Genomic DNA, 12,030 nt, shown 5'->3' with positions numbered 1-12,030 from the left:
ACAACCACGGAGCAAAATCCCCGAGATTTTCGTAGCATACCACCCACCGGGCTGGTATGCGAGCTTTTTGCCACTTATGACAATTCATGTAAATGTCTTTTTGAAAAGAAGTACTACTCAGTAACCTCATGGCCTATATCAGGATGAAAGAGGTAAATATAGCTACAGAAAAAGACGGCTTAAACCTTTTGATTTGTTATTTGCTCTTTGTCTATCTCACACAGGCAGTGTCCTACATATAGCATCTAGCTCCTTGGCTGGAATCAGGTCATAGACCCAAAAGGATCAGCCAGCTGGGAGGGCAAAATGTCCATGCTTGCATATGCCAGTCGTCCAGCGCAAAGCGCTTGACTCCCGCCTGAACGGTAACATCAATCACCAACTTTAAGGCAAGGCTATCTGGATTATTGGCAGCGACAAGAAAGCTGAGAACAGCTTCAGCGCCTGAGAAACACTGACGAGTGTGTCTTTGTTCTGGTAAGCGTTGTGTACCCAGCCCGCAGAGCCCGGCAAGGATCCTACTCAGTCATTGAGAGGTGAGATTCGTCAATGATCTTACCTTGCGGTCAAACGCTATGACTTCATGTTTACGGTGCTCGGCGAGCACGTCGATAAGCTCTAGGGTTATGCCTGGTAGAGTAACATATGCCAGTGCTGTCTGGTCAAACCATGCTAAGGCCTGTGGGCAGAGCCATGTAACTACCCCTTTCAAGGCCTCGAACAGAAGAGTCGGGTTCATTTGATTCAATTAGATCACGAAGATTAGGTTTGTCTTAGCACCCTAGTATCGTAAGAGGCGTCTTTTGTCATCACTACCACTACTGCTCTTGAAGGTCAAGATCAGGAGAACAAATATTCCAATAGCCCAACCTCATATCAACTACCAGCAGGGTACCCAACATGGTAACATAACCAGCATCTTCAAGCTGAGAATCCCAAAAAGAGGCCAAATGGACTAGCATTAAGTTTTCTCTGTTCTTACACATTACCGTAGGTCAAAGTTAAGGCCCAGTGTTCGGATCACAATGGCAAGAAAGGTAACCTTATTAGAAACACTCAGAATTGAACTTTCATGGCTTCACGAAAGCACAATGATGCTCTTTGAAGTGAACATGCTTGATCTTGTATTCTACGCGGAGAGCTCTTTCAACTCGTCCAAAAATGAGTCATCTAGCCCACTGTTCGTGATTCCGAGCACACATCCTCTAATCTCCCAACCAGTCCGTCCAGCACCTTCTCAGCAACGTCTTTGCTCACGACGTCCCTTTCGTACGCTCCAGTCATGACCAGGTCCCCGCCAGCTACTGTGGCCACGTTGAGAACGATCCCGTGGCACCCGATTCCCCCGTTGGCTGCCGAGGCCGAGAAGACAACGTCAGTGACAGACCACTCTCCTCCCTCTTGCACTGGCTTGAAAACTCCCAGGTTCGACACCAAAATGGTGTGCGCCATGTTTACCGAAGGGAGCGCCTTCTTCACTACCGTCTCCAGGCTGTCGTCGAACAGCTTCGGTGCAACATAGACCTTCTGCGCCTGCTTGATGCCCCTCTGCGCCAGGTCCGCCTTAAAGTCCCGGACGTACTTCCACAGCGCGGTACCGTCCACCTTCCCGTCCGGAAACAGCTTCCTGATGGGCGCCAGGAACAAGGGCCGCTGCGCACCCCCGGCGGCATTCATCATCACTCCCGCGCCCGAGGGACTGCTCCCCTTCTCGAACTGGTCCATTGGCAGGAAGGGCCGCATGTTATATGGCAGGCACGCCGTCGTCATGGACGCGTCGGGTTCGTGGTCGAGTGCCAGGGTGGCGATGAACAGGATCAAGAGGAGCGGCGTCAGCTGGGCGCCGTTTTCCCGGCAAGCTGCTAGGATCTTGGCAAGATCGGCCGCCGGGATCCTGCGGACGGTCACTCCCGACTGGGTGCAATCCTCCGCCGCCGGTATCTTGCTAATGTCCTTGAAATAGGGCTTTGAAGGGGGGAAGTCGTTGTTGAGGCGGCTTTTGCTATAGACAACGCGCAGAATCCAAGACACGAAAGTGTGCCATAGGATGGCCAAGAGCTCCGGCTTGGGCAGGACATTTGTCGGAGAGAGCTTCACGGCGCCCGCCTCGGCCACCTGGCCATTGGACCGGGCAATGGTGGGCGGCACCGGCTGCTCTATCATGGAAGGGGGCAAATCGTTCAGAGCCGTCAGAAACTCTCGGTGAAAGACATAGCCCGAAATCCCGTCAGCCACCGCATGCGTGCATGCGAAGAGCACGTGGACGCCCCCCTTGACAAACACTTTCCATTGCGGCGCTGTCGGCTCATCCGCACGCCATTCGTCGAACCATGTGTTGTGAAGCCTTTCCAACAGTTTCTCGTCCATACCAGCTCCGTCATCGTCGTCGACAAAGACAATGCAGTCCTCCACATTGATCTCGTTCAGGACTGCTATCTGCAACTTGGTTACCTCTCCCTGGCGCTGAGGAATGCAGACATATCGCAGACGTGGCTGTGCTTCAACCACAGCCCGTACGGCAGCAACTACCGCTGTTTTCGCAAGGGCACCCCTAGCAGAGCTCGTATAGGTAGCGCCGACTGTGATGCTTGACTGGATTCCCAAACGATAGTAGAGCCAAAAGAAGCGGTCGTACGAGTCTATGATCAAGTTAGCAAGTTCCATGAGAGGTTACAATGTTTGTCACATACCCGACTCGCGAACTACTGTATACGGCGCATTCATGATTGCCCCTGATATCTATGTCGTTGGTAAGGTTGAGAAGAAGATAACGATGATGAGATGGGTTTCTACCATATATTACCAGAACATTGCTATACCACCCAGACCAGTATTTGCAGGATCTTTCCACGAGCAGGGCTTCCTTTCTCGTGATTCGTGATTGGTCGCGTTCGTGATTACACAATCCCCATTCGGGTCACCCCTGTGGTCGTCGTGGGATTCTGCTCCACCCACTCATCTCCTAAACTCCGCCTTCAGTAAGCAATTGGCGCATCTCGGAGTTTTCTTGCGGAGGAAAAGGCCGACGCAAATGCTCTATTCCTTCTCACTTGAGAATGTTTGCCTCTAGAGAAGGAAAGAGAGAACAGAAAGAAAGCCAGAGCGGTGGAGATGGCAACGAAATGTGTGTGCACCAGCCATCTTGGTTCATTCGATCTCTCTTACCAAAATCAGATGCATTTAGACTTTCTGCACCCTTTTGTCACTGACATCAATCATGGCACAGATTGCAGTACTTCAACTACATATGGTTCCCTTCTGCCCAAGATGACGGGTGAGACGACACTTAGGTTTGCCATAGTCACTTCTTTCGACAACTTCTCTCAGCAATCAATGAGGGCTTTCAGCATTAGGAATGCCAGCAGGACATGCAAATCTTCCCAAGGGCCCCGTCCGAAGTCAGACTGATGAGAATATGCTTGTAAGTAAGTAAGTAAGTAAGTAAGTAACATCGAGTACTTACATGGAGAGAGCTGTAGGTGTGCCCCACTTTAAATGCCAACCGCCATCTGCTCTGCGATCGTGCGGACCAGACTCTGGGCTTATCTTATCGATAAGAATCTTTGCCAATAATTTTTCTGCCCTTCACCGTCTCCAGAAGTCCCAGAGCGCAGTAATCCAGCCAACACCCAAAGCTGGCAACCCGATCGCAACAACCGGCACAATGGCGGACGACGGCATGCTCCTCAACTTCGAGATCGGGGACGGCCCGCTCCAGCCCAAGATCAAGTTCAAGGGCGGGCGCTGGCGCGACCGCATGCGCGCAGAGAAGAACCTCAAACGGCACGGCACCGATGCCCCGCAGCCTCGATCCGGAGCCAACGCCGGCGACGTGGGCAGCAGGCCCGACAGGAGAGACGGATTCGACGACTCGGACAGGCCGGCGAAGCGGCCGAGGACGTTTGGGGGTGCGGATACCAGGGGCCCGCGACCGTCATTTGGTGGATATGGCGATCGCGCAGACGGAGGAGGCAAGCCGAAAAGTGGTGGTGCGCACGGCGTTACCTCGCGATTGTTCACCGCAAACCCGACGCCCGTGACGACGTTTGACGAGAAGCCTGCCGAAGAGACCGAGCCCGCGAAACCCTCGAACGCGCCGCTGTCGGACGAGGCCGAGAACTTCCACGCCCTGGGCCTCTCTCGCAGGATGGCACAGCACCTGTCGTCGAAGCTCGAGATGAAGGCGCCAACGGCTATTCAGAAGAACACGATACCCCAATTGGTCAAGGAGGACAGCGACGCCTTCCTCCAAGCCGAGACCGGTTCCGGCAAGACGCTGGCCTACCTGCTGCCCATCGTCCAGCGCATTATGGCGCTGAGCCACAACGAAGACGGCTCGAGCAAGAACGTCAAGATACACAGAGATTCCGGGCTGTTCGCAATCATCCTAGCGCCCACGCGAGAGTTGTGCAAGCAAATCGCGACGGTGTTGGAGAAGCTGCTGCGCGCCTGCCCATGGCTTGTTAGCACCACGGTCATTGGAGGCGAGAGCAAGAAGTCGGAGAAGGCGAGGATACGAAAGGGCGTCAACATCCTCATTGCGACGCCCGGCCGCCTGACGGACCACCTCGACCACACCAAGGTTCTGGATGTCGGCACGGTCAGGTGGCTGGTGCTCGACGAGGGAGATAGGCTGATGGAGATGGGCTTTGAGGACGACATCCGCACGATCGTGGGCAAGATCCGGAAGGAGGACCTCAGGAACAAGAACAAAGACGGGGTTGTCCTGGACGGCATCCTGCCTTCGAGACGGGTCACCGTCCTTTGCTCGGCTACGATGAAGATGAACGTCCAAAAGCTAGGAGAGATCAGTCTCGAAGACGCCACCCACATTACCGCCGCAAACCAGGACGGCACGATCGACACCGCAGAAGTCAACGACGCCATCTTCTCGGCGCCCTCGCAGCTCAAGCAGACCTACCTCATCGCTCCGGCCAAGCTACGCCTCGTCACCCTCATCGCCCTCCTCAAGTCGACCTTTGCCCGCAAGGGCTCGGTCATGAAGGCCATCATCTTCATCTCGTGCGCCGATTCGGTCGACTTCCACTTCGATCTCCTGAAAGACACACCCACCGCCGCCACCCCCAAACCCGACGAACCCGTGGAAAGTGCAACCAGCACCAGCCCGGCCGTGGACGAGGACGAGGACAAGGATAGAGACGAGCAAGCCTCCCCAGCAAAGAGCAAACCCAAACCCAGCCCGTCGTCCCACACCGTCGGAACCGTCGCGCCGGCAGCATACATCACCTCCCCGGCCAACCCGTCCATCACCATCCACAAGCTGCACGGCTCCCTGCCCCAGCCCGTCCGCACCGCGACCCTCGCGTCCTTCGCCAACGACAAGCAGCCCACCGTGCTCATCACGACCGACATCGCCTCGCGCGGCCTCGATGTGCCCGCCGTCGACCTCGTCGTCGAGTACGACCCGGCCTTCGCCGTGGCCGACCACGTCCACCGCATAGGCCGCACCGCCCGCGCCGGTCGCCCGGGCAAGGCGGTGCTGTTCCTCATGCCCGGCTGCGAGGAAGGGTACGTCTCGCTCCTGGGCGCGCAGGCGGCGCCGCAGCTCTACGACGCGGTGCTGCAGAAGGCGCTCGCGACCCCCGTTGAGTTCCCCGTCGCGACTGGCGCGGGCGCGGGGGCCAGGTCGACCGACGAGGCCGAGTCGGCGAGGGGCAAGAGGCTGACGTGGACGTCGCGCGCCGAGGCGCTGCAGCTGCACCTCGAGCAGCGCCTGCTGGCCAACCCCGCCGCCACCGCCGACGGTGCTGATGCCGAGCACCAGCAGGCCTCGCCCAGCAAGGCCGGTGGCGCCAAGGGCACCAAGAAGCCGCAGAGAAAAGGCGGCAAGGACTCCGCCGCAAGCAGCAGCAATAAGCTGCTCGACTCGGCGCGCCAGGCCTTCCGCTCGCACGTGCGGGCCTACGCGACGCACACGCGCGAGGAGCGCGTCTACTTTGACTTGACGCAGCTGCACCTGGGACACCTGGCCAAGAGCTACGGCCTGCGCGAGGCGCCCGGCGGCATCGGCGGCGGGGTGCAGAGGCGGGGCGGTTCTTCTGCTGCTGGTGGTAAGAAGGGCGGTGCCTCGGGTGCTGGCGGGGGCAGGAGTGGTGGTGGTGCTGGCGGCGCTGGGTCCGACGACGAGGGCGGCGGCGGCGCGGGACAGGTCGACGAGGGCGCTGCGAGGAGGATGAGGGAGAAGATGAGGGCTGTTATGGACGGGGCTGGGGAGTTTAACATCGGGTAGTACTCGGCCGACTTAGTCTTGGGGGTGAGACTGCGCAAGGGGGGGTCGAGGGGAGAGTGTGCATGTGCTGTTGGGCGATAAGTTGAAAAATTGCATATACATGGCGTTCTCTTATTTCATAGATAGATCGGGAGTTATCAAAAAGTGTCCCTTCACACGGTGTTGTTCCCCATCTCTCCAACCTCTGCCAAGTGGTTTTGATTCGCTCGACAAGGAGGCGCACAAACACTCTACAGTGTAAAACAGTCCATGCCCACAGCAAGTCTCAATCCGATCCCAGAGACGATGGAAACCACGGAAAGGCAAGCAGATTAGGCAAGAGGTTTTTGTCTTTAACTTGTTTATTCATATAATTACACAGAGCCCCTAGGGAGTAGCAACCCCCATGACCAGAGCCCTGATGGAATTAAAGGAGGGCGGTTTTCGCTTTACACACGCAGCCCGATAGCCGCGTCGTGCAAAACACCACACCTCCCTGAGTGGAGATTTGTCTAAATTGTTCAGATGATGCCGATGCCCCAGCCGTCCACCCCATACATATGGTTGTTCTCTCTCTTTCTGAGCCATATTATCTCTTCTTCCCTTTTCCCCATTGAAAAAGAAAGCCCACCCGGGCATGTGAAACCGAATGGGTTGATTTGCCAATGCTTCCCACCTTTGCCCCTCCCTTTGCAGCCAAACGCCAGAACGCTGGAAACATGATGCTGCCCTCGATGCCATGGTGGGCACCAAGAGGGGTCCCAGAGCGTCCGTAAAGAGCAACATTCCCTAAACATAGAAGAAAATGAACACAAAAGGGATCGACCGACCAGCCAGTCTCTCACTCTCCCTCACCATCCCCACTCCCGTCTCGCCCTCCACTCTTTCTCGGAAAACGAAAACAAAAAACTCTCTGGGTATCATCACACGCGAGACGGAAGGCCTCCTTTTTTTTGGCATGACAAAGGAAAATAATGATGCGGGAGCTCGATGAATCACTCCTCCAGCAACCTCACAAGCACACTCCTTCAAGCAGAAGCAGCGACGGAAGCAGCAGCGGGAGCAGGGGCGGCAGCAGAAGCACCCTCCTCACCGCCCTGCGCCTGACCACCGCCCAACAGCTCAAGCACCTTGTTCACCACGGCGCTGGGGTACCCCCGCCCCAGCATCTCCGACGCGACGCCCTTGGCCGCCTCGCGCTCCTCGACGGCCAGGTACGCCCGCGTCATGGCCTCGTACGTGCTCGGCTCGCGCCGCGACCGCCCGACGCGCGAGTACACCTCGCGCGCCTTGCCGATCTCCCTCTCGGCCGCCCAGCCGTGGATCAGCGTGTTGGCGATGTAGGGCGTCATCTCGACGCCGCGGCGGCGCATCTGCGCCAGCACCTCCTCCGACTCGGACACGACGTGGTTGGCCACCATGCCCTCGAAGAGCGCCTGGTACAGGCACGCGCTGGGCGGGATGCTCGGGTCCGCGACGACGCTGTCGAACACGCGGCGCGCGCCGGCCATGTCGTGCATGTTGCAGCCGCGGGCGTGGATCAGCGAGGCGTAGTGCACGGGCTCGGGCTGCTGGCCCGAGGCGCGGATGCGGTCGAGCACAGCCTCGGCGGCCACCATGTTGACGGGCTCGAGTGTGGCGTGCGTGTCGACGAGCAGCTTGTATGTGTGCGACGTGGGCGAGATGCCGCGCGCCAGCATGCGCTCGTAGTACGACAGCACCTTGGCCTTGTCGCGCTTTGTCGTCAGGAAGAATTGCATCATGCTGTTGTAGGGCGCCGGACGGGCCTTGTAGTTGGGCATGGCTTCCATCTCGTCGAAGAGCTCCTCGGCGAACTTGTCATCCGAGACGCGGCACAGGGCGTTGACAATGGTGCCGTAGGTCACCGAGGTGGGCTTGATGCCCAGGGCGCGCATCTCGGCAAAGTAGAAGAGGCAGTCATCGATGCGGCGGGCCTTGCCGAGCTTGCCGATCAGGGCGTTGTAGAGGAAAGAGCTGGGCTCGACGCCCTCAGCCTTGGCGCGGTGGAAGATCTTGACGGCCTCGGTGGCCTCGTCGAACGTCTTGGTAGACTCCTTGAGCGTGGTGATGTACAGGCCGAAGGTATTGGCCGAGGGCGTGGCACCCATGGCCAGCAGCTCCTGGTGGTACTGCTCAGCCAGGCCGCGGTCGCCGAGGGTCAGGCAAGCGCCGACCATGGCGTCGAGGATCGAGGACCAGCCATAGCGAACAACCGCGTACTGAGGCATCAGGGGCACATCGGTGCGGGCCATGGCCAGGATGTCGTGGCACATGTCCATCTTGCCGTCGCGGGCGGCGGCCGAGATGAGCTTGGCGTAGGTGATGTACCGAGGGTGGCGGCCAGCACGGCGCATGTTGCGGAAGCGGCCCATGGCATCGCTCAGCTTGGGTCCCTTGCGAGCGTGGGGGCCCTCCAGGTCGTCGGCAATCAGGGACGAGCCCCGGAAGTCGGTGCTGTGCGCATAGGGGTCGAAGGTGTCCTCGTAGCTGGAGACCGTGGGCGTAGATGAGTACTGCGAGGGAGTGAAAGTCTCGGGCACCAGAGATACAGCAGGAGACACTGAGCGAGGATCGACAATGTTCCTCGCGGCCATGTACTGCGCAATGAAATCGACACCCTCCTCGATCTCGTCTGCGAGCTGAGCACGATCCTGAGCAGACTCACGGATGCGCTGGAACATGACCTCGGACTGCGTTAGGCCCTCGAGGACCTGGCCGGAGCCAATCATGGCAACAGCATACATGGCCGTCGGCTCGATGAAGGACGGGGTAACCTGGACCTCGGGGCTGCTTAGAATTTGCCAGTAGTTAGAAGCAGCGACAATGTCACCCTCGCGGACGCTGAGCGCCATCAGGGCCATGGCGGGCTTGGCAACATCAGCGAAGCCAGCGGGCAGGTTAGCAAAAGCGGCGACAGCAGCATGCTTGTTGTTGTTGTCGGCAGCCAGGGTGGCAACTTTGCCCATGGCCGAGGCGCGAGCCTCAGCCTCGATGTGCTGAGCCCAGGCAAGCGCCTCCTCGAAGATGCCTCGCTCAATGAGGCCCTGAACGAAGCCGCCGCTGACGATGGCACCCTTGATGTCGGCGGCGCGGGCGCCGTACTCGGTGATGATCTTCTTGTAGAACTTCATGGCACCCTCGAGCTTGTCCGAGATGACGTAGGCGTTGATGACCGCCGCATACACCTGAGCGTCGAGGCGGTCGAGCAGAGTGGCCTCGCCATTGTCGTTGGCCATGGCCAGGTTGCGGTACTCGCTGTAACACTCGACGGCGCTGACCAGGTCGCCAGAGCTGGCAAAGGCCGTGATCATGGCCGGGAAGGTGGCGGCGAAGGGAGTCGTCTTGGTGACCTCCATGTGCTCGAAGAGGTGCAGCATGTCGGAGACGCGACCCGCCTGAGCGCAGGCTGAGATCAGCTGGTGGTAGGTCTCGGATGAGTAGGCGGCCTTGTCTGCGGTGACCGAAGAGGCGAAGAGCTGGACAGCGAGGTCCAGGCGGTCATCCTCGGACAGGATGGCGTACTCGAGCTCGTGGGAGCCAAACATGAACTTGCCAGGCTCCTCCATGCCGCCGAAGCGAACGCGCTTGTCCTCGAGGGACTTTTTCAGAGCAGACACCTCGAGGGAACGAGCCGCGAGCAAGCCAACCAGGATGTTGTAGGTGTCGCTGTCGGGCGTCACCTTCCGGTGGCGCATGTCAGCGTAGACATCCAGGGCCTTGGTCACGATCTCGTTCTTGGCGGACGGCAGGTGAATGGCGGCGACCAGGAGAGCGTTGTAGGCGGTGGCGATGGGGCTCACGCCGGCGACCAGCATGGCCTCGAAGACCGCAGGGATCTCGGCATATCGGCCAGCCTCGGAGAGCTTGGTCAGGTGGTTGGCGTAGGTCAGCGATTGGGGGTCGACGGGAGGCGTCGCGGTGCGGGCGATGCTCTCGGGGGTTCTCATCCGCGACACCGGGGTCAGAGATCGCGAGAGGGCCTCATCGACAGCCGAGGGGGCGGGCGACCGGGTCGAGCGTGCCTCCTCCTCCAACACATCAAGCTGGCGTCTAACCTCAATCTCCTTCTCGATGGCGGCATCGATGTGGGCCAGTGCCACGCGGGCCTCGTCGGGGACCTGTCCATCGCCCGGCTCGCCACTCTCGAGGGTGTCGGTGTTGATGGGCTTGTGGTCCGGGCCGAGCAGGATGGAGGCCGGGCTGGGCTTCCACTCGATGCGACGCTGGAACTGGAACTGGACCCATTCCTTGTCGGCTTCCTCCTCCTCGGCCTCCTCGGCCTGGCGGGCCTGCAGATGCTCAAAGTAGGCATCTAGGCCGCCGTGGCTGAGCGACTTGTCGTGGCCATGGCGGTGCTCGACAGCGACGCCGCCAGCGGCAGAGGCGGTCGTGTGGAAGGCATTCTGGAGCTGGAGGGTCTGTAACCGGCCGAGGCGGTTGCTGTGCCGCCTGGCAAAGGACGGCCGGTTCTGCGAGTTTAGAACATGGGGGTGGGTGGCAGCTACGACCGATTGTGCGTAGCCGTGGGTGAAAGATTTGGCGAATCCTTGACGGATGAAACTCTGGTACAAGGAGGAGTAGATGGTGGGCATTTAGGAGACACCGGGAGGAGAGGAGTACTAGAGCGCGAGACAGGTTTGTGGTTAGCAATCTGCTTCCTGATCGTCAAAAGGCCCGGAATTGAAAGACGGAGGTATCATGAAGCTATTGCAGAGATATTTGGGAGCTCAGATAGCTTTTGGTGTTGGTAGTAGAGCATGTATCGCGAGGTGCGGTTAGAGGCGCATCGGAGTTACGGCGAAGAGAGAAAAAAAAGCTAGCCGGCAAAGTACCGAAGCCGAGCGGCGACTTACATGGAGAAATAAAATTATGCGCAGTTGCAGGTTCATTTGACAGCAATGAAAGCCGCCAAACAAACGCGCGATCCTCGAGGGGATTATTAAAAGTTGTATGGGGGTGTTTCTCTAGGGAAGAAGAGAAAGAGGTTTGAATGAGGGGGAGAAGAAGAGGCAGAAGGGAGTGTGTGTGTGAGAGAGAGAGCGTGGCAGGGAGTGTGAATGATATGTATGTCCCGCAAATTGGTGAATGTGGATGGTGTTGCTGGATCTGATAGTGGAGAGGAAAAGAGAACGGTGGACCGTGGGAGAGGGTCGTGGAAGAGAGAGTGAGAGGAGCAGTGAATTGAGCGCTCGGCGATTGGGCCTGGTACCTCCAGCTTAGCTCCAGGATGGATGCTCGACGCGGGCCCGAGCAGTGGTGATGATTCAATCGAGGATGCAGTTTTTGGCTTTTCTGGGTGGTGGGCATGAAAAAAGCCGGAGCCAAGGCATGGGCGGCCAAGGGTGGCTTCGGAACTGCGAGGGCGGGCTAGACAGGGATGCTCCTGCCTTAGTCTTTTCTGGGGTGGCAGTGAGTGACTCAGGCAGACGCGAGGCTACGCCATTCACTCGGCCATTCCTGCTGCCTGTGGCCAACCACAGCGCCTCTACGCTCAGCACTAGGGGAGAGTTGAAGGAGGTCCGGATTGTGCTAAAAGGTTGCTCACAGAGCACATCCAGGTACCCATTGGCCGCCACAAAGGGCCCCCTCCTCCGTATATTACCACTGCTAGCTAAGGTATGTATGTACACGATGGATCGGGTCCCGCCCAGCGAAATAACCCCCAAGATTGGTACGAAGAGGACCCTTTTTCTCTCAGCCAGCCTGGTCAAGAGCAGAGTGAGTAGCGGGGCATTTGGACGCCACTGGAAAGCAATAGACATGTTTCAAGGCCTACCGAC

The 12,030-nt window shown here is 58.5% G+C and overlaps 3 protein-coding genes across 3 annotated transcripts; 1 reads left to right on the top strand and 2 right to left on the bottom strand.

Annotated features, from left to right (window-relative positions):
- Nucleotides 1-1,170: 1,170 nt before the first annotated feature.
- E0L32_001668 (uncharacterized protein) lies at nucleotides 1,171-2,724 on the bottom strand (the record flags this gene model as incomplete). The annotated part of the gene is made up of 2 exons (XM_031135772.1): nucleotides 1,171-2,639; nucleotides 2,691-2,724. The coding sequence occupies 2 exons, from the start codon at nucleotides 2,722-2,724 to the stop codon at nucleotides 1,171-1,173; spliced, it is 1,503 nt and encodes a 500-aa protein (XP_030990919.1).
- Nucleotides 2,725-3,664: 940 nt separating this feature from the next.
- On the top strand, nucleotides 3,665-6,250 carry E0L32_001667 (uncharacterized protein; the record flags this gene model as incomplete). The annotated part of the gene is made up of 1 exon (XM_031135771.1): nucleotides 3,665-6,250. The coding sequence occupies one exon, from the start codon at nucleotides 3,665-3,667 to the stop codon at nucleotides 6,248-6,250; it is 2,586 nt and encodes an 861-aa protein (XP_030990918.1).
- Nucleotides 6,251-7,257: 1,007 nt separating this feature from the next.
- E0L32_001666 (uncharacterized protein) lies at nucleotides 7,258-10,842 on the bottom strand (the record flags this gene model as incomplete). The annotated part of the gene is made up of 1 exon (XM_031135770.1): nucleotides 7,258-10,842. The coding sequence occupies one exon, from the start codon at nucleotides 10,840-10,842 to the stop codon at nucleotides 7,258-7,260; it is 3,585 nt and encodes a 1,194-aa protein (XP_030990917.1).
- Nucleotides 10,843-12,030: the final 1,188 nt, after the last annotated feature.

This window comes from Thyridium curvatum (genome assembly GCF_004353045.1).
Source record: "Thyridium curvatum strain D216 chromosome Unknown NODE_6_length_784332_cov_80.453264, whole genome shotgun sequence".
Classification (NCBI taxonomy): Eukaryota; Fungi; Ascomycota; class Sordariomycetes; order Thyridiales; family Thyridiaceae; genus Thyridium; species Thyridium curvatum.
This window is presented reverse-complemented; position numbering and strand designations above follow the sequence as displayed.